The sequence below is a fragment of the Leopardus geoffroyi genome, chromosome B1 (assembly GCF_018350155.1).
Source record: "Leopardus geoffroyi isolate Oge1 chromosome B1, O.geoffroyi_Oge1_pat1.0, whole genome shotgun sequence".
In the NCBI taxonomy this organism is placed as follows: domain Eukaryota; kingdom Metazoa; phylum Chordata; class Mammalia; order Carnivora; family Felidae; genus Leopardus; species Leopardus geoffroyi.
The window spans coordinates 76304405-76330522 of record NC_059327.1 but is presented as its reverse complement, the minus strand read 5'-3'; the positions used below and the strand labels follow the sequence as shown (position 1 = coordinate 76330522).

At 36.8% G+C, this 26118-nt stretch overlaps 1 protein-coding gene across 7 annotated transcripts in view; it reads right to left on the bottom strand.

Moving 5' to 3' along the window:
- The window catches only part of LRBA (LPS responsive beige-like anchor protein), a 785650-nt gene that overhangs the window by 671062 nt on the left and 88470 nt on the right, over positions 1 to 26118 (bottom strand). For all 7 annotated transcript variants that reach the window (XM_045465918.1, XM_045465937.1, XM_045465946.1 and 4 more), the window contains exons 3-9: positions 22728 to 22959; positions 22414 to 22514; positions 14894 to 14989; positions 3019 to 3140; positions 2807 to 2933; positions 2003 to 2122; positions 80 to 226 (exon numbers count right to left, since the gene is read on the bottom strand). In XM_045465918.1, the coding sequence (XP_045321874.1) occupies positions 80 to 226; positions 2003 to 2122; positions 2807 to 2933; positions 3019 to 3140; positions 14894 to 14989; positions 22414 to 22514; positions 22728 to 22959 (945 nt within the window). The remainder of the gene's footprint in view (positions 1 to 79; positions 227 to 2002; positions 2123 to 2806; positions 2934 to 3018; positions 3141 to 14893; positions 14990 to 22413; positions 22515 to 22727; positions 22960 to 26118) is intronic.

The following is a 26118-nucleotide window of genomic DNA, read 5'->3' as shown; positions in this document are numbered from 1 at the left end:
CAGTTTTGTCCCATGCATCACCTACCTTTAAATCAAGTTCAACTAACACTGGTTAAGCAATGAACAGCAAGTAAAGTACCTTATATCCCAGTCCCAACTGATAAATAGCAAAAATCTGAGCAGCATTAAGAGCTTCACTAAAAAGGTAAACTGCAGTCATCTGACCACAGAATACTCTGTTTGCATCTGCTGTTTCTGACGAGCCCAGGAAACATTTGTCAAAGGTCTGTGAAAGAAAACAGATTGTATTAAAGAAAAAACAACTATATCTCCTCCAGAAATAATAACCTATATTGATTAAATGTTTCAGGATAAATTTTGGTATAAATGTTTCGTCTGTTCTAATCTGGCTAAATTAAAATAATTCATTTAGCATTTCACTTAATTCATTATTATCAAGTGTAGAGATCAAGAAAGACGTCATAAAAAAGGAGAAAGCCGAAGTTTTCCAGAGTACAATAAATAAAATCTGACGACAAAGTGTATGTAAGAAAGAAGAGTCAAAGAAATCATGATGGATTCTGAAGGTTCATACTTGAGTAGCCAAAAAAGCAAATGGAAGAACAGTCTTTGTTATAAGAAGGAAAATCATGAGTTACGTTTAGGACATAATCTGCCTTTCGGCGAGTTAATATGTATGGAGCCAACATGAATGGAGAAGCAGGGTTCTGTAAGTTTGGTGAGAAGTTAAAATTGTAAAGACAGACTTTTGCAGATATCAAGGTATAGACAATGGGTGAGATCATGGGATACAATCTCTCATATATGTAAATCCAGAAAAGCAGATGCATGTATCTCTTCTAACGTTAAAAACAAAAAAATTCTCTTAACATCTAGGTTATAAACCACATTTTAAAAATCCACATGTCCACAAAGAAAGACTAAAGTTCTTCACATCCCTTTAAATGGTTATGCAACAAAAAAACCATTAGAAAGAATGTTGAAAAATAAATACGTATTGATATTAGGGAATACAGAAAAATTGTTAACATTTGGCTTCTCAAGACAATCCACCTAAGTCAAATCACTGCTTCACATGCTGGTAATCTTGGCAAATTACTTAATCTCTCTGTGCTTCAGTCTCCTTACCTGTATAATGGGAGATTATAATAGTACTTATATTGCAAGGTTGGTGCTTTTAGAAAATAAAGGTATTTATTACAATGCTTGGAGTACAAGAAGCACTCAATAAAAGCTAACATAAGGAAAAAACAGGTCAAAAAACAACATATATATCTGATCCCCTTTTTGTGTTTTCAAAAAAAAAAAAGGAGAGCTAACATTTACTGAGCACTTACTCTGTACAAGGCACTCTACTAATTAATTTATAAACAGTATCTCATGTAGTTATCACATTAACCTTCTGAGATAGGTACTATTTTACACCCATTTTCAGGTGGAGAAAACTTAGGCCTAATAGATTGAGGTCATACAGTCAGTAAGTGACAGAGCTGGGATTCAAACCTAAGACTATCTGTTACAAAAACCCAAGCTCTTAAGATTATCATTACATAATACATAAATATGCGTAGCATAGGATATAAAAGAAGAATTTAATGGTGAATGGTGTAATGGTTTGTAATCATTTTCCTATTTATATTTTTCAAGTTTTCTATTTGAAAATGTAATTGGTGGGGAAAAAAAGAACATTTTAATTTAATTCCTATTTAAAATTTTAAATCTAATTTGAATTGTACATCTTTTCCTCAATCCTGAAAAAATTATTACATAATAGTTATCTATAGCAGCTATGATTATTTGCAAAATTTATAAGCATGTATCATCCTACTCATTCATAAAAACAATCAGAATTCTGCTGTAGAGCTCCTAACTATACCCATTGTTACCTATAAATGCTCTTCTTTACCCTATCCAGAATAATTTTTTAACAAGGACTCAACATTCTAGCCAAACTTAACTCCGCCATTGTGGTATTCTAAAATTTATACTCAATGTAAAATATATTTTTCATATTTTAAAATAATTTTTTCAAACCACTTACATCACTGGTGTTGACAAACCATGTTATCTCTCCATAGGAAGCTAGCTCACCATTCACATAACATCGAAGCTCACTGTTCTTCCATCGGTTATAAATGTGCACTATAGTTACCATATACCACTGAATAAGTAAAAACAGTTTGGGAAAAAAAGGATTATGATTCTTGAAATAACTCAACCACACTCAAAATAACAAGTAAAACTTAAACTATAAGTTACAATTAAATATAAAAATAAAATAAATATCAATAAAATAATATCAATATTCAACCCTTGGAATATTTAATCAAGGGAACTCTGAATACATAAGAACTTACTGTGAAATTACCTTTCCAACTCTTTACTATGAAAGTTTTCAAATATATCCCAAAAAAGTTAAAAGTTTAGTACAAATACCCTCTTTTCCACCACCTAGATACCACAATTGTCAACATTTTGCCACATCTGTTTTACCTATTTATCTATATGTACATACATTTTGCAGATGAACCATTTATTAATCTCTAAATTTTAAGGTACAAAAGAAAACACATATTACTACTACTACTACCACTACTACTAAAGTAACTTCCATTGATATTGTCCCATTGATATTATCCCAATACTCTATGAATAACAAAATATCATTCTTTTTATTATCCAAATCAGGGAAGTTAACAATTGTCCAATGACTTATACTTCATTTTCTGAAACAGAATAAACAGAGTTGTGATCTACCACATGTTATGTCATTAATATGAAAACAAAGCATTTTGAAGGCTAGTATAGCTTGTTAAATTAATTACGACTTACTAACATCACATACCTTTTGTGGCTTAAAATCAAATTTCACACAGTGTTGAAAGCCTTTTCCTTTTGACTTTATTGAGGTTATAATCAAACAGCCCCCAACAAAGTGAGCAGAGTAACCAAGACCTTTGCTGGTTCTGAAACTATAAAGAATAATTTTCATTTTACCTCTAAATATTCTTTCATTCTCAAAGGAAGATAGTAACACTGAGTTACAAAAATACATACCAATATAAATAGGGTTTATCCTTATCCACATTAATGTTATTCACAGGATCCATTCTTAGCCAGGTATGAAATGTAAAACCATTCTGGTATGGCCATTTGGCTATAGGAGGTAATGCAATGGCCTAAAGAAAAACATTGAGTTATTAATTCACGTGAAAAATTTTATTACTGAAATCAAGAAAATGAGACTTTACAATGCTATATATATTTCTGCTACATGTTATTCTATATCATGTTTAAAGTATTTATAAGCTTATTTATCTGAAAGACGTTTCCAAATTTTTCAAATTTTCCAAAATACATAGTAGTGATGGTAATTTAATAAAATGATAAAAACATTCCAGATGACCTGTTGGATACACTCATCTTTGCTTCATTTCTTACAATGAAGAAAAGATTCAAAAGAATTCCAAATAAAAGAAATAGGTAGTGATATCAAATTGGAAATATGTTATTCAAATGTTAAGATATTAGAATAGAGAAAGATATACAAGAAAGGAAAAGAAAAAAGTTAACAAAAAGGTTAGAATATGCTTATTTTTAATAGCAAATATAAAGCTGAACAAAATTAGTTCATAACATTTTTCCATAACATTTTTAGATTAAATTCAAAGTCACTATATAAATAACTTTACCACCTGGTTTCAAATATTATTGAAAAGATAATTTGGGGACACTGGGTGGCTCAGTTGACTGAGTGTCTAGCTCTCAATTTCAGCTCAGGTTATGATCTTACAGTTTGTGGGATCGTGCCCTGCATCAGGGTCTATGCTGACAGCACAGAGCCTACATGGGATTCTCTCTCCTCTCTCTCTTTCTGCCTCTCCCGTGCTTGCATGCACACATGCACACCCTCTCTCAAAAAATATAAACACACACTAAAAAAATTTTTTTTAAAGAAAGATCATAATTTTATTTAAAAGTACAAATTTTAAAATCAAATTTTATTTCAAAGTACATAATGAAAGCAATCCAGAATAGCAAAACAAAATCTTGAAAATGAACAAAGTTGATATTCACGCTACCAAATTAAAAACCTACCAAACAAAGCTACTATAACAAAGACTGTGTCGGGGTGCCTGGGTGGCTCAGTCGGTTAAATGTCCAACGTTGGCTCAGGTCATGATCTTGCAGTTGGTGACTTTAGGCCCGTATGAGGCTCTGTACTGACAGCTCAGAGCCTAGAGCCTGTTTCAGATTTGGTGTGTCTCTTTCTGCCCCTCCTCTACTCCCTCTCTCTCTCTCCCTCTTTCTCAAAGATAAATAAACATTAAAAAAATTTTTTTTTAATAAAAAAAAAAAAAGACTGTGTGGTACTGACGTAAAACCAGAAATACACATCAATGGACTAAAACTGAGAGCACAGAAATAAACCCCTATATTTGTGTTAAACTGATTTTCAAGAAGAATGTCAAGACAATTCAATGAAGAAATCACAGTTTATTTCAACAAATGTGCTGAGATAACTGGATATCCAAAAGCAAAAACATGAAGTTGATTACTTTCCTATATCATACACAAAAATTAACCGAAATGGATCATAGATCTCAATGTAAAAGCTAAAACTATAAAACTCTTGTAAGAAAAAAATAGAGGTAAGTTTTCATGACCCTGGGTTAGGCAAATCCTTCTTAATTATTCCACTAAAACCACAAGCAAGAAAAGAAAACATGTATGAACTGAACTTCATTAAAATTTTAAAAAGTTTGTGCTTTAAAGGATACGATCAAAAAAGTTAAGACAAAAGCCAAAAGAATGGAAGAAAATATGTGCAAATCATACATCTGATAAGGAACTTGTATTCAGAATAAAGAACTCTTACAATTCAACAAAAGACAAATAATTTAAAAATGGACAAAAGATATGAATAGACCTGTCTCCAAAGAAGATATCATATAGCCAATACAGACATGAAAAGATGCTCTACATTATTAGTCACTAAAGAAATGCAAATCAAAACCACACTGAGATACTATTTGACCCCACTAGGAGGATTATAGTCAAAAAGATACCTGGGCATATGTAAAGGGAGAAAGAAGACACATGGGGGAAGATAGGAAGGGCGGAGATGTAGTTTGGGGGAGAAACCAATGGTGGGTGCTACAGGAAGGAGCCATGGTCTTAGAAAAAGGCGAGAGACAGCCAAGAGAACACAACAGAACGCACAAAGAGAACGCTTCCCCAAACCCACTGGCTGGAAAAACGAGAGGGCCTGATTTTCATGAGTTCTTGCAACCAGTGGGGTTTAAAAACTAGTTTTAAAGGTTAGCAGGCTTGGCTGTAATAGAGTCCTTAGAGTGCTGCCCTAATCCTAGAGAGAAGGCAGGCAAACAACCCAAGGGTGCAGACAGCACAGAAGCAAGATTTGAGGGGCACCTGAGACACACTTGGCAGGAGATTATTCGCTCTTCCTGGAGCATTTCTCTGAGAGGTGAGCATGCAGGAGATGCCTTTCCAGGGACAAAGGAGCAGACTGGCGCTATTTCCTTCTCCCGCCCCTCAGCATACACACAGAACTACAAGCAGAAAGCACCTCGGCCCCACACTGGCTGCCTAAATTGCTTACACCAAGTCCCACACCGCAGCACTGTAGCACAACTGCTCTTCTCCGTGAAGCTTGTCTCACTCCCAGCATGGCAACACACTCCCCCAGAAGACCAGCCCAGGCTGCTGCCCACGCCACATCCTTAAAGCCTGGAGTTTTAAAACTCAGCAGGCTAGAAATTGATCTGAGGACTGAGAACAAAGGTGCATGTCTACAGGCAGAAAAAACCACCACCTTGTGGAGGACAAGAACTGCATAGAGTTGATTTGGGGGAGAGAGGAGCTGTAGGCACGCTGAGAGGAGGGAGCCCTGACTGCATGGAGTGGAAGGAGTCGGGGGGGAGAAAGGAGGAATGAATAAAGAATGAAAACACACACAGGGGACTGCACAGGAAAAACTCTTCCCCAAGACTAACAACAGGGAAGAAGAAGAGGGTTTAAATACTACAAGTTTTTTATAAACAGTGGAGTGCAGAGTCTGAAGTTTCAGGGGTCAGGGTCATTGTGCTCCTGTGAGGAAGGAGGACAGAAGCCCAACAGCAAGCAGTATCATCTGAAGCTCCCCTGGGGTGCATAGAGGGAAAAAGTTTGCCTCCTTGGAGTTCATTTGGTAGCGGTAATACAGCCGCTCCAGGGGCAAAAGGTAGGCTAAGGCACCATTGAGCTGTCCAATTCACCAGCATAGGAACAAACATGCTGGCTGAGGGCAGAAAAACTTGGTGCCAGCTTTCTGCTGTGATTTACCATAAACTCCAAACCACACTGAGCAATCCCACAATCCTTTTCTGGGACAAGCCAGTACAGCCCACAGTGCAGCAAGACCTACCCCAGAGACTCAGCACAAGGCCTCACTGTGGGGCATCTCTCAAGTTTAGAGTTTTGAAATACAGCCTCGCCTGAAATATAATACAGGAGGGCTGTGCTGCCTGACAGATGGACAGCTGACACAGGCTGAAGGCAGGGATCTGACAGAAGTCAGGGTCACAGGAGGGGTGACTGTTTGCTCTTCTGCGAGGGCTTACAGAGAAGCAGCAGATAACAGCTCCCTATTCCAGAGAGGAGACAGCAGGCAAAGCCATTTTCACCACGAGCCCACCAGATGACCCGCTTCAGTGACCTAAACAGCACCATCAGTGGGAGACCGGCCACTACACCAAGCTCCCCTATCCCCCTGCCGTGACTCCTCACAGCCACCACCATCCCCCACCACCCTGCACCATGTAGATGCATCCCCACTAGAGAAAGTAGGCCTAAGAATCAGATCAACAGGGTCCCCTAGAGGACCAGCACAAAGCCCTGGCACAAACAAGCCTATTGATCATAGAATGCTGTGAGGCTTCAGCAATAGGGGAAAGAGGATCTAATTTCCTTTGTATTCTTTTTTAATACTTTAATTCTTTTTAATTTATACATATAAATGCATATACACATACATGTTTCATAACTGCTATTTTTTAGGATCTTCTTTTAACAAGCAGACCAAAACACACCTAGAATCCACTTAAATTTTTTTTCTAGACAAAGTGACAAGAGGAAGCAATTCACCCCAAAAGAAAGAACAGCAAGTAGAAATCAGAGCCAGGGATTTAATCAATACAGATATAAGAGAGATGTTTGAACTAAAAATTAAAACAACAATTACAAGAATACTAGCTGGGTTTGAAAAAAGTATAGAAGACACTAGTGAATCCCTACTACAGGGATAAAACACCTAAAATCTAGTCAGACCAATATTAAAAATGCTATAACTGAGATGCAAACATAAATGAATGACATAGTAATGAGGATGAACAAAAGCAGCAAAACGAATCAGTGATACAGAATATAAAATTATGGAAAATAATGACATTGAAAAGAAGAGGGAGAGAAAGGTACTGATTCACACAAGTAGACTCAGGAAACTCAGTGACTTCTTAAGATGTGCTAACATTCATATCATAAGAGTCCCAGAAGATAAAAAAGACAGAATAAGGGCAGATGATTTATTTTAGCAAATTATAGTTGAAAACTTGCCTAATCTGGGGAAGGACACAGACATCAAAATCCAAGAAGCACAGAAAACTCACATTAAATTCAACAAAAGCCTGAACTCACCAAGATATATCATAGTCAACTTCACAAAATACACAAACAAGTAAAGAATCCTAAAAGCAACAAGGAAAAAAAGTCCTTAACTGACAAGGGAAGACAGATCATATTTACAGCAGATCTATCCACAAAAACTTAGCAGGCAAGAAAGGAATGGCAGGATATATTCAATGTGCTAAATGGGAAAAAGAGGCAGCCAAGAACACTTTATGTGGCAAGGCTATCATTTAGAATAGGAGAGATAAAGAGTTTCCCAGGCAAACAAAAACCAAAGAAGTTCATGATCACTAAACCAGCCCTATAAGAAATATTAAAAGGCATTCTCTGGGAATGCAAGCTGGTGCAGCCACTCTGGAAAACAGTATGGAGGTTCCTCAAAAAATTAAAAATAGAACTACCCTACGACCCAGCAATTGCACTACTAGGTATTTATCCAAGGGATACAGGTGTGCTGTTTCAAAGGGGCACATGCACCCCAATGTTTATAGCAGCACTATCAACAATAGCCAAAGTATAGAAAGAGCCCAAATGTCCATCGATGGATGAATGGATAAAGAAGACATGGTATATATATACAATGGAGTATTACTCAGCAATCAAAAAGAATGAAATCTTGCCATCTGCAACTACTTGGATGGAACTGGAGGGTATTACACTAAGTGAAATTTGTCAGAGAAAGACAAATATCATATGACTTCACTCATATGAGGACTTTAAAAGACAAAACAGATGAACATAAAGGAAGGGAAGCAAAAATAACATAAAAACAGGGAGGGGGACAAAACAGAAGAGACTCATAAATATGGAGAACAAACAGAGGGTTACTGGAGGGGTTGTGGGAGGGGGGAATGGGCTAAATGGATAAGGGGCATTAAGGAATCTATTCCTGAAATCATTGTTGCACTATATGCTAACTAATTTGGATGCAAATTTAAAAAAAAGAAAGGAAAAGAAAAGAAAAGAAAAGAAAAGAAAAGAAACGAAACAGAAAATAATAACATGAAAAAAAGGGGGACTCTCTGAGTGGCAAAAAAAAAAAAATTTCTTTTTAAAAAGTCAACAAAGGGGGCGCCTGGGTGGCACAGTCGGTTAAGCGTCCGACTTCAGCCAGGTCACGATCTCGCGGTCCGTGAGTTCGAGCCCCGCATCAGGCTCTGGGCTGATGGCTCAGAGCCTGGAGCCTGTTTCCGATTCTGTGTCTCCCTCTCTCTGCCCCTTCCCCATTCATGCTCTGTCTCTCTCTGTCCCAAAAATAAAAAATAAACGTTGAAAAAAAAAAAATTTTTTTTTAAAATAAAAAAAAAAAGTCAACAAAGGCTAAAAAAGGAACAGAGAACATCACCAGAAACACCAACTTTACAGATAACACAATGGCACTAAATGAGTATCTTTCATTTATAACTCTGAATGTAAATGGCCTAGTGTTCCTATCAAAAGACATAGGGTAACAGAACAGATATAAAAAAAAAAAAAAAAACACCCTTGGGGCACCTAGGTGGCTCAGTCAGCTAAGCATCCAACTTCAGCTCAGGTCATGATCTCATACTTCACGAGTTCGAGCCCCACATTGGGCTTTGTGCTGACAGCTCAGAGCCTGGAGCCTGCTTCGGATTCTGTGTCTCCCTCTTTCTGTGCCCCTCCCCCAATCACCCTCTATGTCTGTCTCTGTCTCTCTCTCTCAAAAATATATAAACATTAAAAAATTAAAAAAAAAAAAAAACAAAAACAAACAAGATCCATCTATATACTGCCTACAAGAGACTCATTTTAGACCTAAAGACATCTGCAGATTGAAAGCGAGGGGACTAAAAACCCTTAATGGATGCCAAAAGAAAACCATTGTAACCATGCTTACATCAGACAAACTAGATTTTAAAACAAAGACTGAGGGGCGCCTGGATGGCTCAGTCGGTTGAGCGTCCGACTTCGCTCAGGTCACGATCTCATGGTCCGTGAGTTCAAGTCCCGCATCAGGCTCTGTGCTGACAGCTCAGAGCCTGGAGCCTGCTTCAGATTCTGTGTCTCCCTCTCTCTCTGGCCCTCCCCCCGTTCATGCTCTGTCTCTCTCTGTCTCAAAAATAAATAAATGTTTAAAAAAATTTAAAAAAAAACAAAAACAAAAACAAAGACTGAAACAAGAGATGAAGAAGGGCATTATATCATAATTAAGGGGTCTATCCATCATGAAGATCTAATAGTTGTAAACATTTATGCCCCCAACATGAAGGCACCAAAATATATTAATCAATTAATACCAAACAAAAAGGAACACATTGACAATACAATAATAGTAGGGGACTTTAAAAGCCTTCCACAGCAATGGACAGATCATCTAGGCAGAAAATCAACAAGGAAACAATGGCTTTGAATGACACCTGGGCCAGATGGACTTCATGGATATATTCAGAACATTCCATCCTAAAGCAGCACAAAATACATTCTTTTCAAGTGCACATGGAACATTCCCCAGAACAGATCACATACTGGGTCACAAATCAGCCCTCCACAAGTACAAACAGCCTGAGACCATACCATTCATATTTTCATACAATGCTATGAAATTTGAAGTCACCATAAGAAAAAAGTCTGTAAAGACCACAAATACATGGAAGTTAAAGATCATCCTACTAAAGAATGCACAGGTTAACCAGTAAATTAAAGAAGAAATTTTAAAAATACATGGAAGCAAATGAAAATGAGGACACAACAATCCAAAACTTTCGGGATGTAGCAAAGGCAATCCTAAGAAGGAAGTATATAGTAATACAAGCTTAACTCAAGGAGCAAGAAAAGTCTTAAATACACAATCTAACCTTACACCTAAAGGAGCTAGAAAAGGAACAGCAAATAAAGCCTAGACAGAAGAAGAAGGAAAATAAAGACTAGAGCATAAATAAAGGATATAGAAACAAAACAGTAGGGCAGATCAACGACACTAAGAGCTGGTTCTTTGAAATTATTAATAAAATTGATAAAGCTCTAGCCAGACATCAATGAGAAAAGAGAAAGGACCTAAACAAATAAAACCACGAATGAAAGAGGAGAGATCACAACAACCCCACAAAAATACAAATAATCATAAAAGATTATAAAAAAAGTATATGCCAAAAACTAGGCAATCTAGAAGAAATGGACAAACTCCTAGAAACATACAAACTACCAAAACTTTGAAACAGGAAGAAATAGAAAATTTGAACACACCTATAACCAGCAAAGAAATCAAATCAGTAGTTTAAGATCTCCTAGCAAACAAAAGTCCATGGCCAAATAGCTACATAGGGGTATTCTAATACACATTTAAAGAAGATTTAATACCTATTCTTCTCAAGTTGTTCCAAAAAACAGAAATGGAAGAAAAACTTCCAAAGCCCTTCTACAAGGCCAGCATTACCTGGATTCCAAAACCAGACAAATAACCCACTATGAAAGAGAATTACAGGCCAATATCACTGATGAATACTGATGCAAAAATTCTCAACAAGATAGTAGCAAACCAAATCCAACAGTACATTAAAAGAATTAATCACCATGATCAAGTGGGAATAATCTATTCCTGGGCTGCAGGGCTGGTTCAATACTCACAAATCAATCAATGTGATACTTAATGTACTTAATAACATGCACTTAATAAATTCTTAATATATTTATTAAGATATAACATGTATGTATGTACATGTACATGTACATTATGTATTAAGATACAATATGCACTTAATAAAAGAAAGGATAAGAACTGTATGATCCTGTAAGTAGATACAGAAAAAACATTTGACAAAATACAGCATCCATTCTTGATAAAAACCCTCAACAAAGTAGGGATAGATGGAACATACCACAACATAATAAAGGCCATATTTGAAAGACCCACAGCTAATATCCTCAATATCGGCAAAAACGGAGAGCTTTTTCTCTATAGTCAAAAACAAGCCAGGGGGGCGCCTGGGTGGCGCAGTCGGTTAGGCGTCCGACTTCAGCCGGGTCACGATCTCGCGGTCCGGGAGTTCGAGCCCCGCGTCAGGCTCTGGGCTGATGGCTCAGAGCCTGGAGCCTGTTTCCAATTCTGTGTCTCCCTCTCTCTCTGCCCCTCCCCCGTTCATGCTCTGTCTCTCTCTGTCCCAAAAATAAATAAACGTTGAAAAAAAAAAATTTTAAAAAAACAAGCCAGGGATGTCCACTTTCACCATTACTAATTAACATAATACTGGAAGTCTTAGCCTCAGCAATCAGACAACAAAAAGAAATAAAGGCATTGAAATTGGCAAGGAAAGACTCAAACTGTCACTACTTGCAGATGACATGATACTCTATGTAGAACACTTGAAAGACTCCACCAAAAAACTGCTAGCACTAATACATGAATTCAGCAAAGTCACAAGGTATAAAATCAAAGTACAGAAATCTGTTGCATTTCTATCTACCAACAACAAAGCTGAAGAGTAAATCGAAGAATTTCTCCAAAAAAAGTAAGACACCTAGAAATAAACCTAACCAAAGGGGTAGAAAATCTGTACTCTTAGGTAGGAAACTGAAGAGGACACAAAGAAATGGAAAAACATTCCATGCTCATGGATTGGAAGGACAAACATTGTTACAATGTCTATACTACCCAAAGCAATCTACATATTTAATGCAATCCCTACCAAAATACCACCAGCATTTTTCATCGGCTTAAAATAAATAATCTTAAAATTTGTATGGAACCACAAAAGATCCCAAATAGCCAAAGTAATCCTGAAAAAGAAAAGCAAAGCTGAAAGTACCATGATTCCAGAGGTCCATCTATATCACAAAGCTGTAGACATAAAGAAAGCATGGTACCGGCACAAAAACTAACACACAGATCAATGAAACAGAATACAAAACCCAGATATGGACTCACAACTATATGGTCAATTCAATCTTCAACAAAGCAGAAAAGAATAGCCAATTGAAAAAAGGCCATTTCTTCAACAAATGATGTTGGGAAAACCAGACAGCAACATGCAGAAAAATGAAACTGGACCACTTCCTCAGACCATACAGAACAAGAAATTCAAAATGGTTGAAAGGCCTAAATGTGAGACAGGACACCATGAAAATCCTAGAGAAGAGCACAGGCAGAAACACCTCTAACCTCAACTTTAGCAAGTTGCTACACATGTCAGCGGAAGACAAGTGAAACAGAAACAAAAATGAACTACTGGGACTTCATCAAGATAAAGAGCTTCCACACTAAACTAAAGGCAGCCTATAGAATGGGAGAAGATATTTGCAAATGACAGATCTGATAAAGAGTTAGTATCCAAAATCTGTAAACAGCTTATGTAACTCAAAACCCCCCAAAAAACAAATAATCCAGTTAAGAAATGGACAGAAGACATGAACAGACACTTTTCCAAAGAAGACTTACATGTGGCTAACAGACAATTGAAAAGATGCTCAACATCACTCATTATCAGGGAAATACAAATCAAAAGCACAGTACGATACCACCTCACACCAGTCGGAATGGCTAAAATTAACAGCACAGGAAACAACAGGAGTTGTCGAGGATATGGAGAAAGGGGAACCCTCTTGCACCGTGGTGGGAATGCAAACTGGTGCAGCCACTCTGGAAAACAGCATGGAGGTTCCTCAAAAAGTTAAAAATAGAACTGCCCTGCAACCCAGCAATTGCACTACTAAGTATTTACAAGGGATACAGGTGTGCTGTTTCAAAGGGGTACACGCACCCCAATGTGTATAGCAGCACTATCGACAATAGCCAAAGTATGGAAAGAGCCCAAATGTCCATCAACAGATGAATGGATAAAGAAGACATGGTGTAAACACACACACACACACACACACACACACACACACACACACACACACACACAAATGGAGTATTACTCAGCAATCAAAAAGAATGAAATCTTGCCATTTGCAACTACATGGACGGAACCAGAGGGTATTATGCTAAGCGAAATTCGCCAGAGAAAGACCAGTATCGTATGATTTCACTCATATGAGGAATTTAAGATACAAAACAGATGAACGTAAGGGAAGGGAAGCAAAAATAATACAAAAATAAGGAGGGGGACAAAACATAAGAGACTCTTAAATACAGAGAACAAACTGAGGGTTGCTGGAGGTGTTATGGCTGGTTGGATCGGCTAAATGGGTAAGGGGCATTAGGGAGGACACTTGGGATGAACACTGGGTTTTATACATAGGGGCTGAATCACTGGAATCTACTCCTGAAATCATTATAGCACTATATGCTAACTAACTTGGATATAAATTAAAAAATTAAAAAATTAAAAATTAAAAAAAGATATTATCAAAAGCAAAGTAAAAAGTGACAAAAGATAATCTCAGTAAGAACAGACTGAAATATCTTCAAAGAAAAATTTGCTTATAACAAGCAGACCAACGTAATCTGAGGACATTAAAAAGCTCTATATATAACATATATACATTACATAATGCACTCCTATAACACTTTGAAACATTACAGATATTACCAGCAATGTCTTCTTTATAAACTGATTAATTAACAGCTTATAAGAATGCTGAAACTGGGGGCACCTTGGTGGCTAAACCGGTTAAGCATCTGACTCTTGCTTTCAGCTCAGGTCATGATTTCATGGTTAGCGAGATCAAGCCCTGCCTGGGGCTCTACGGTGACAGCAGGGAACCTGCTTGGGATTCTCTCTCTCCACCCCTCCCCTGCTCACACTCACGTGGGCTTTCTGGCTTTCTCTCTTTCTCTCTCTCTCTCAAAATAATTAAATAAACTTAAACAAAAAAAAAGAATGCTGCAACTGATGAAATTTGGCAACTCACAAGTTAGGAACTCTTGCCAAAAAGTTTCAAAGAGTTATTGTCATTCTATACACCAGGTGTAAAAGAAACAGGAGTGGGGAAATACAAGGCTGAAGAAAGATGTTCAGTAAGATAGAAAGTGAAAGTGTTACACCTAAATATCTGAGAATTCAGAGGTAAATTCTGAAGACAACATGGCTTATGTTTAAAAGAACTGGGTTCTTCTTAGTCCACTGTTGTCCCAAGCTGTAAATGGGCAGCTTTCTTAACTTCTTTGAGCCTGTATTTCTTCACTTCTAAAACAGGAAAAAGTAACACGAATAACTGCTGTAAGGAATTTAGGTTGTGCAAAGAAGTCTCTACCTAACACAAAACCCATCAGGGGTGTTTACAGGGCTATCCTTTCGGGAAACCGAGGAAAGCACTCCAAGTGATATCCTCATCAAAATTTACTTACTGCAGCGCTCTTTCCTGGAAAGTTGAAAAAGGCATCAGGACCATACTTCTGAGGCATATGCTTTAACACAGACAGCAACTTCCCAGCATGTGGAGGCTATGAAAATAATCAACAATTCATTAACTGCATTATTCACCATAAAACAACTTATTTTTCATATACTCATACTTTAATATACTCAAGAATAACCAAAAAATGTTTTAAACTAAAAGCATATAAAAAAATGTTATTTTCACTATCTTAAAGAAATATACAATGTATTCTATGCCATTTTCATAATATGATGGAAGGTATAAGGTGTTTGATAAAAGTGCCAATAGCACCCGACACTTGAAACTTCTCCACACTACAGCAAAAATTATCTTTTAAAATTACAAACTACATCAACCCATCACCCATCTCTCTTTAAAACACTTTTTAAATTTAACAAATAAATAATGCTTATTATATTACCCTGTTGAAGACTGTTTTTAAAGAAACAATAAAAATATTTTAACCTTATAACCATCCTAGGGGTGGTACTATTATTATCCCATTTTATAGAGGAGGACTCAGAGGCAGAGGAACATTTCGAAGGTAACATAACTAGCCAGTAGCAAAGCTGGGATCAGAACTCAGCCTGACTTCAGAGCCCATACTTTTTTTTTTTTTTTTTTTTTTATTTTTTTTTTTTTTTTCAACGTTTATTTATTCTGGGGACAGAGAGAGACAGAGCATGAACGGGGGAGGGGCAGAGAGAGAGGGAGACACAGAATCAGAAACAGGCTCCAGGCTCTGAGCCATCAGCCCAGAGCCCGACGCGGGGCTCGAACTCCCGGACCGCGAGATCGTGACCTGGCTGAAGTCGGACGCTTAACCGACTGCGCCACCCAGGCGCCCCTGGAGCCCATACTTTAAATCACTACACTCTCACCTATTATGCTACCTCTCCTATAGCTTCTCATTGTCTTTAAAATAAAGACCAAAACCCCCTTAGGGCACCTTGGGTGGCTCAGTTGTTTAAGCGCCCAACTCTTTTTTTGGGCTCAGGTCCTATCTCAGGTCGTGAGTTCGAGCCCTACATCTGGCTCCGTGCTGTGAGAACAGAGCCTGCTTGGGATTCTCCCTCCCTCTCTCCCGCTGGCGTTCTCTCTCCCTCTCTTTCTCTCTCAAAATAAATAAAGAGACTTTACAAAAGTCTATTTTGTATATTTTAAAAGGTCAAAACTCTTAACATAGCCCTCAAGATACTCTATCTACCTCACTAGCCTCATTTTGCATTTCTATCTTCCTCTCTCTCTGCACTCCATCCACAAAGCCCTCTCTGCCTTCTTCCTAACAACAGGGCCTGAACACAAACTATTCCTTCAGCTTAAAATGTTCTCACTAGGCCTACTTCCCTCCCCTCTTAACTAAATATAAATCTTCTCCATCTTTTAGAGCTGACCTTAATGGTTACTTCCTTATGGCAGTCTTCCCTGACCTCTGAAACTGGATCCAAGCTCCCTATCATATTTCCAATATTACCTTAACTATATAGCATGTAAAAAAGTTGTAACATTACATTTATTTAATGCCTCTTTGACCCACAAGTCTCCTCTGATACACAAAACAACCAATAACTAAAATAAAAAGGCTTTATTTATAAGGAAAAGCAAAGATCAGATATACATTATCATTTTAATCAGTTTACAAGTAAATAGGATAAAGTGTAGTACATTCTTCATTAAAAGTTCAAAACAGGGTCAAACCACAAGTGAAATCACTGGCTTGCTTTCATCTTATTTGGTATCTGCTCTTAGTTATCATGACTATCCAGAAGAGTCCAGCAATCTTTTACCTAAATGTTAAGTGGAAAGCTTCATTCTTAAGTGATCAAGAAATTTTCAATTAGCGACACCACACAATTATAAAAGTATACAATCATATTGATTTTTTTAAATCAATAAAAATGAAATAACCAAATCAGCTGCAGTCAAAAATAAAAATATATATAGTGTTAACCATTCTATGAATGGTTAATGACTGAGCAAGGCCTTGCTCGGTTTTGTACGTTTCGGGGTTTCTTTTGTGGGGTGGGGGGGGCCCTTAAAGATTTTACTTTTAAGTCATCTCTACGTCCAATGTGGTGCTCAAACTCACAACCCAAGACCAAGAGTTGCATGTTCCACCAAATCAGCCAAGCAGGCACCCCAAGGCCTTGATCCTTTTATTAACAGTTCATTATTTTTCCCTTTATGCCCTAAACCTATGGTCATTCTACTCCCAATCACATAAGCAACTATGTAAATATCTTTAATCTTTTTATGTGTTCCTTCAAAAGTATTTTTGTGTGATCCTCATAATTTAAAGGATCTTTGGTCAGATATATGAATCTGTTTCTTTCTGCTTCTTGCATCTATTCATATTAACTTTTACATTGATTCTAACTGCCATATAATAATCTATTCTATGCATCCAATACATTTAATCTATCTACTATCGTAACAATAAACCCCTATGGTGACAATTCAGTGCCATCAAAAACAATGTTAACATTGAACATCCTCAAGTGTATTTTCCTTATGAAACTGTGAGAATTTCATGCAACACCCACTCAGGAGGAAATTACTAAGTCACTGGATTTGAGTATAAATTTATGCAACTAATTAGTGCTAGATTACTCAAGTTTGGCTAAATGAGTTTACTGCAACCACTAGAACACAAGTTTAAAATAACCCTATCCCCCCAGTTATATTTGCTATTATCCAACTTTATAAGCCTTAACACTAATAGACATAAAGTAAAATACCAATTTTGTTTTAATTTGAACGTCTCTAATTATTACTGACTTTGTGTTTATTTGGTTGTTGGGTTTCTATCTCTATAAATACACATTTATTCATATCCATTGCTATTTTCTCAGAGTTTTCTATATTCACCAACAGAAATGTACTCATTATGTATTCAGAATAAAGACACTGAATATAAATCAAAACTAAAATGAAACTAGTATATATACAGTCCCTGACTTCTGATGGTCCAACTTAGAATTTTTTTGTTCACAATGGTGTGAAAGCTATATGCATTCAGTAGAAATAGTACTTTGAACTTTGAATTTTAATCTTTTCCCAGGCAGTGACATGCAACATGCAGCGCAATACTCTCTCGGGATGCTGGGCAGTGGCAACAAGTCACAGCTCCTAGCCAGCCACAAAGTCACAAGGATAAACAACCGATACACTTACAACCATTCTGTACCCACACAACCTTTCTGTTTTGCACTTTGAATTCAGTATGCAATAAATTACATGATATATTCAACACTGTATCACAAAACAGGCTTTGTGTTACATGATTTTGCCCAACTGTAGGCTAATATAAGTGTTCTGATAGGCTAAGCTATGATGTTTGATAAGTTAGGTGTATTAAATGTATTTTCACCTTTTAACATTTTCAACTTACAATGTGTTTATCAAAATGGAGCCCCACTGCAAGTCAAAGAAGATCTGTACTTTCTCTTCTGGCCATGACACAGTACCAGGGTCTAGACTTATCAACTCACCCCAAACAACTAGAATACTGGATGAAATGTATGAAACAGAAACTGTTTTTAGACATGGAAGAAGTAGCTCAAGACACTGCTACTTGAGAAAAGGAAACAAAATGAGCCATGAGATTACCAGATTTTCTACCAGGATGCAATTTCCATACCACTGCACAGGAAAAGGAAAACCAAACAGAATGTGAAGTTCTCACTGACTTAATGAGACAGAAATTGCAGTGTGGGGTAGTCTGAGAAGGATGAAAGCTTCAAGCAGAGTACTACAGAGAAAAGAGCTATGCAGGTAAGAAGTTCCAAAATCTACACTGATCTTAATCCTCCTTGACTTAATACCAAACTATCCATGCCTATCATAAAACTGAACACGGTGAGGCCAAGATACTGAAAGCTATAAGTCAAAGAATTTTTACAGCTACTATACAGCCAGAAATTGAGACCCTACTAGGCACAGTGGAATGACCACAGAGCCTTACACTACCTCTTACCCCGTATCTCAGATGTAGGGTCATTCAGAGAGACCCTAAAAGAATCAGCCCTGAATAAGGAAGCTAAACTAGCCTTAGAATAACAGACAATCTAGACCTGACCAAAACAAAACTTTTAAACTAGTCTGTAAGAGTAAAGTTGATCCACAAATAATTTATCTGTCTACAAAAACAGTCTAACAATCTGAAAAAGAATATGACAAAATCTAGCACTCAACCAGGAACAATTCAGTGTATCTAACATCACTGGATCTAAAATCACTAGCATTAGAAGCAGGAAAATATGACCTATAAGCAGACACAAAATCCATGAGTAAAAAACTGATCTAGAAAATGATAAAGATGATAGAATTAGTAGAAAATAACATGAGAGCAACTATTATATTATAAATATTCTCAATAGTCCCAAGGATTTAAAGGAAAACATGAACATAATGAGGAAAAATAAAAGATATTAAAAGAACTAAACAGAATCTTTAGAAATAAAAATATCTGAACTCTGAAAATTTTACTGGATAGAATTAACACACTGCAGGAGAAACAAAAGAGCGGTTACTTTAAAAATACAGTAATATAAAAAGCAATCTAAAATGAAACACAAAGGGAAAAGGCTGAAAAACAAGTGAACAGATCTCAGTGACCTACTGGGCACTATCAAGAGAGCTAACATACATGTAATTATAGTCCCAGAAGGAGGAGGGAGGGACAAAAACATGACACTTAAAAAAAGAATGACCAAAATGTTTCCAAATTTGCTGAAAATTCTGTTATAAATGTCCAAATACAAGTGTAATAAGAATAAACACAAGGGCCAAAAACCATAAAATACCTAGGAATCAATCTAACCAAAGAGGTGGAAAATCTATACACTGAAAACTACAGAAAGCTTATGAAAGAAATTGAAGAAGACCAAAAAAAAAAAAAAAAAAAAAGGCAAAATATTCCATGCTCCTGGACAGGAAGAACAAATATTGTTAAAATGTTGATACTACCCAAAGCAATCTACATATTCAATGCAATGCCTATCAAAATAACACGAACATTCTCCACAGAGCTAGAACAAACAATCCTAACATTTGTATGGAACCAGAAAAGACACTGAATAGCCAAAGCAATCTTTAAAAAGAAAACCAAAGCAGGAGGCATCACAATCCCGAACTTCAAGCTGTATTACAAAGCTGTAATCATCAAGACAGTATGGTACCGGCACAAGAACAGATACTCAGATCGATGGAACAGAACAGAGAACCCAGAAATGGACCTACAAACATATGGCCAACTAATCTTTGACAAAGCAGGAAAGACTATCCAATCCAATGGAATAAAGACAGTCTCTTCAGCAAGTGGTGCTGGGAAAACTAGACAGCAACATACAGAAAAATGAACCTGGGCCACTTTCTTACACCATACACAAAAATAAACTCAAAATGGAGGAAAGACCTAAATGCAAGACAGGAAGCCATCAAAATCCTCGAGGAGAAAGCAGGCAAAAACCTCTTTGAGCTTGGCCACAGCAACTTCTTACTCAACACGTCTCCAGAGGCAAGGGAAACAAAAGCAAAAATGAACTACTGGGACCTCATCAAAATAAAAAGCTTCTGCACAGCAAAGGAAACCATCAGCAAAACTAAAAGGCAACCGACAGAATGGGAGAAGATATTTGCAATCAACATATCAGATAAAAGGGTTAGTATCCAAAATCTATAAAGAACTTACCAAATTCAACACCCAAAAAACAAATAATCCAGTGAAGAAATGGGCAAAAGACATGAGTAGACACTTCTCCAAAGAAGACATCCAGATGGCCAACCAACACATGAAAAAATGCTCAACATCACTCATCATCAGGGAAATACAAATCAAAACCACAATGAAATACCACCTCACACCTGTCAGAATAGCTAAAATTAAAAAACAGGCAACAACAGATGTTGGCGAGGATGCAGAGAAAGAGGATCTCTTTTGCACTGCTGGTAGGAATGCAAACTGGTACGGCCACTCTGGAAAACAGTATGGAGGTTCCTCAAAAAATTAAAAATAGAACTACCCTACGACCCAGCAATTACACTACTAGGTATTTATCCAAGGGATACAGGTGTGCTGTTTCAAAAGGACACACACACCCCAATGTTTATAGCAGCACTATCAACAACAGCCAAAGTATGGAAAGAGCCCAAATGTCCATCGAATGGATGAATGGATAAAGAAGATGTGGTGTATATATACAATGGAGTACCACTCGGCACTCAAGAAAGAAATCTTGCCATTTGCAACTACGTAGATGGAACTAGAGAGTATTATGCTAAGCAAAATTAGAGAAAGACAAATATCATATGGCTTCACTCATATGAAGACTTTAAGACACAGAACAGATGAACACAAGGGAAGGGAAGCAAAAATAATATAAAAACAGGGAGGGAGACAAAACATAAGAGACTCTTAAATATGGAGAACAAACAGAGGGTTACTGGATGGGTTGTGAGAGGGAGGATGGGCTAAATGGATAAGGGCATTAAGGAATCTACCCCTGAAATCACTGTTGCACTATATGCTAACTAACTTGGACTTAAATTAACAACAACAACAAAAAAGAATAAACACAAGGTAAGCCACTCTAAGAAACATAATAAAATTGCTAAGAAATCAATGAGGAAAGCTTTTTTATTTTTTAAGTAAGCGCCACACCCAATGTGGGGCTTGAACTCATGACCCTGAGATCAAAGGTAGCATGTCCTACCAACTGAGCCAGCCAGGTGCTCCCAGTCCTGAAATCTTAAAGACAAACAGAGAGCTAGAACTTGATATAAAGAAGCTAGAGTCTAACCATTGTAACACAATAAACTAAAGTGTACAATTGCAAAGCACCAATTTAGATAGATTTCAACAGAGCTAGATTAGCAATCAGTTGCTGTGGGCAATAATCTCTAACGAGCACTAAAATAACCCCAGAAATCCAACAAAAAATGAAGAAAATATTTACCAGTATTCCTCTAAGAGGTAAGTAACCAAGTGGTAGGAAAAAACAGCGTGCTAAGGCACCTGGAGTTCAAAATAAGTTGACCACTACTGCCATTCATTACAAAGGACCATTAAATTGCAACTATGGAAGGTGGATCCAATTAACTGCAGACCTTTTGTTCAATGAGTGGATTATTCAAGTTTAAGGGCTACAGCTAAACTCGTGTCAATAAAAAAGAGAAGCAGACTACCCAACACTTTTCCTTCTCTATCCTAACCTTTTCCTCTAATAAATGTTAATTGTATATCTGAAGACTAACAATTTGAAGAAGGGCCAAGTTTGAGCCTGCCTGGAACATTCAGTTCTCTTTAGTATACACCTGTGTTGGGTCATGGCAAAAGTAGCTATAAAGACCTAAATTCTATTTTGATTGATCTCTTCCTTTCAATTTGACATTTACCCCTGTATAATAATAACAGCTGCTTAAAAGCAACTAATGTATTTGAGGAAAGGGAAACTTTCAAATAGCAAAGGGTATTCAGGGTTTTTTTACCCATTGTCCTTTATCTCCTTGAAGTTTACTGAAGAATAGCTTTAGTTCTCGAACCGTCAAATTATAGCTAGCCAGCACTCCCAACATGTCAACTAAAAGATCTGGAAACAAAAGAAAACAACAAAACAATTAATCAACTTATATTCCTTAAAGGACTGAAATATACTGTGCTTATTTAAGAGTTTAAACACTGAAGTTCTAGGCACAAGTTAGATGCTCAAATATTTCTTAAATATTACTAAATAAGAAAAATATAGTATTTAAGAATCAAACTTTATTTCTTCACATCCATTGTGCTACAGAAAAAATCATACCTGCTATCATATTGTCAACTTTTTCAATTTTCCCAAGCACTTTCTCAACAAGGCCTACTTCGGTGCAGACTTGAAGATTTCGTATGCTTTTCTTCAGAATCGCTGTAAACATGCTCCAGACTTCTGCTTGGCAAGTAATGTCACATTTTTCTAGGAGGTCCACCATGCAGATGATACTCTCACCTTCTTGGATAATGAAATTCATTTCCAAATCAAACTGCCCTCCTACCAACTTCCAAAAAGAGGGGAAAAAATTAAAAGCATTAGTGCTTTTTCAATGTAACTAGAGCACACTCCTAAGCTTTAGGTTGGCAGTACATACCCATACACATTCTTTTCTACTCTCTACAACAAAAGGGTTCATAAGCACGCGTACACACACACACACACACACACACACACACACAGCTCTAAAAAATAAAGCTTCTAAAGAAAATTCCAAGTTAAGATAGCACAAAGTCAAGCAAGAGTTGCAATATAAAAGTGGAAATAATTTTCAACAGAAAAGAAATACAGGATATCTTAGGTAAACCACTATCTATTGCCCTGACACCAATAAAGATCTAACTTTTAGCTCTATAACTGCTTCTAAATCAGTATTTCATTTATGACTTATGAACTCTGTGAACTACCCATAGCAACCTAGAGGTGCTTTGTTACCTATACAAAATACAGCTCACAACAAAAATGAAAAGTTGGAAAACACTCAGAGTGGATACAGAACTTAGAGTTAATATTTGCCAAATTCCTAGTTTATTTTACCTATTGATTTTGATCCCTTTTTTTCCCTGTCAATAATTAGAATAACTTAATCATACCCCCAAAGTAGTAGTCAAAATATATTTCATTGAGAATATCAAAAAAACTCATCCAGAGAAACATATACTGACCTATCCCCGTGTTGTTGCTATCTCACTCAGTGTCCTCCCACAGAGAATTTTTTAAATTTTAACAAATCCCCATCGTTTAAAGGAATTAAACTACTTCTGGAATTACCTTTGCAGAGCTATCCTTGCTAACTAGATTTTTTTTTAAATGTCTGTCAGAAACATTACATACATGATTCACCTACACTCCTGTCTTTCTGAATACATCTCAGTTTTACATTATGCATTCCTAAACCCAAAAGGTGGTCAAGAATTAGGAGAAAGCGAACTTTTTACAAAACAAAATCCAACAGCTCATAAAAGAAAAACAGACACAACCAAATAGAGTTTACTCCAGAAAAGCAAGGAAGGTTCAGAATTAGAAAATCAATTAATACTCCTTGTAGCCAAGGATTGATGTTTCTCCCAAGTTCTGCCAAAGATACACAGGGGCAAGAGGAATAAAAAAAATGGAAAAATGAACAATATGAGACAATAATGTGCATGAAGGCAGACAGGAATTCCTGGCTAGTACAGTAGTAAAAGCATTTGATTCTTCTGGGAAAGCTCTGGCAGAGATTTTAGTGTATACTTCTTTGTATCATCAGTAATATCTAGCATTAGGAAAGGACAGCTGGGTTTCTGCTAAAAGAGCCCCTTGGTGTGACTGGGCCAATTCTGCTAGCTACATTGTCCTGGCTATGAAGTATACATGTTTGGTTCTCTAATCTAACAAAAATTCTGTTAACTACATATGAACTCTTTTTTTTATTTGGTTTTGTGAATATTACTTGCTTGTTTTGTCTTTAGCTTTTTATTCTGAAATAATCTCAAATATTCAAAAAGCTGCAAAATAGTATAGAATTCCTGTATACCCTTTACCAAGCTTCCCGTAATATGAGTATATTATATAATCGTAATAAAATAATTAAAACCATAAACTTCACATTGATATAATACTACCAACAAATCTACAGATCTTCTTCAAATGGTGCCACTTCTTGCCCTCAAGTCCTTTTTCTGATCCACAATCAGTACTCCCCCTAGTCTTCTCCATACTGAGACCGGTGCACAGGCATCCTTTGGCTTTCATGTTTTTGATGTTTTTGAAGCATATTTGCCAGATATTTTATAGACTTTTCCAATATGGACATTTGTTTCATGTTTAAATTCAGGTTATGCATTTTTGGCAAAAATATCCCAGAAGTGATGTATGTCCTACTCAGCATATCATTTCAATGGGACCTAATTGTCATTATGGCTCACTTCTGGTTAACGTTAGCTTTGACCAGTTGTTTAAGATGGTGTTTTTCGGGCGCCTGGGTGGCTCAGTCGGTTAAGCGTCCGACTTCAGCTCAGGTCACGATCTCGGGGTCTGTGAGTTCGAGCCCCGCATCGGGCTCTGAACTGATGGCTCAGAGCCTGGAACCTGCTTTGGGTTCTGTGTCTCCCTCTCTCTCTGCCCCTCCCCTGATCATGCTCTGTCTCTGTCTCAAAAATAAATAAACGTTGGGGCGCCTGGGTGGCGCAGTCGGTTAAGCGTCCGACTTCAGCCAGGTCACGATCTCACGGTCCGTGAGTTCGAGCCCCGCGTCAGGCTCTGGGCTGATGGCTCAGAGCCTGGAGCCTGTTTCCGATTCTGTGTCTCCCTCTCTCTCTGCCCCTCCCCCGTTCATGCTGTGTCTCTCTCTGTCCCAAAAATAAATAAAACGTTGAAAAAAAAAAATTTTTTTTAAAAAAAAAGAAAAAATAAACGTTAAAAAAAATTTTTTTTTTTAAAAAAGATGGTGTTTGTCAGATTTTTTTTTCCATCTTAAAGTTACTATATTTCATGTTTAAATTATTACTCATCTTGTGGAAACACCTTGAGGCTACAAGTATCTTGTTTTTCACCATACATTACAAAACAAAATACAACAGCTCATTAAAGAATAACAGACACAACTAGAGTTTATTCCAGTTTTATGCATTGATTGATGAATCTTACCTGTAAATGTTATTACTGTGGCATTGCTAAATGGTGGTTTAATATTTCCATCATACTTTATTACATTTATTAATAGTAAAAGACTTCCTTTAAGAATACAATATAACAATCACACCTGAAAAGCCAGCATCATGCTCAAATAGGAAAATTGGACTGAGTCTCATGAAAGTCAGAAACAAGATTAGGATGCACTATTATCACCATCATTTGATATTATTCTGAAGGTACAGAAGACACAGTTGGTCAAAAGGGAGCAACAAGTATAAATATCAGAATGGAGGAATTTAAATTATAATTATTTTGAGATGATGTGATATATATCTGCAAAACCAAGGATTTCAACTGAAAAATTACTATAAATGAGAAAAATATTTGATATTGGAACTACTGACACAGTGACCAATACATCAATGTCCTCTTGAAAAAGAAAAATAAATAAATAAAAATAATCTCAAAAGAATAATGTTAAATAGAAGAAGCCACACACAAATAACTGTCTTAACAACTAGAAATTTATTCTACAGATATATTTAGGTAA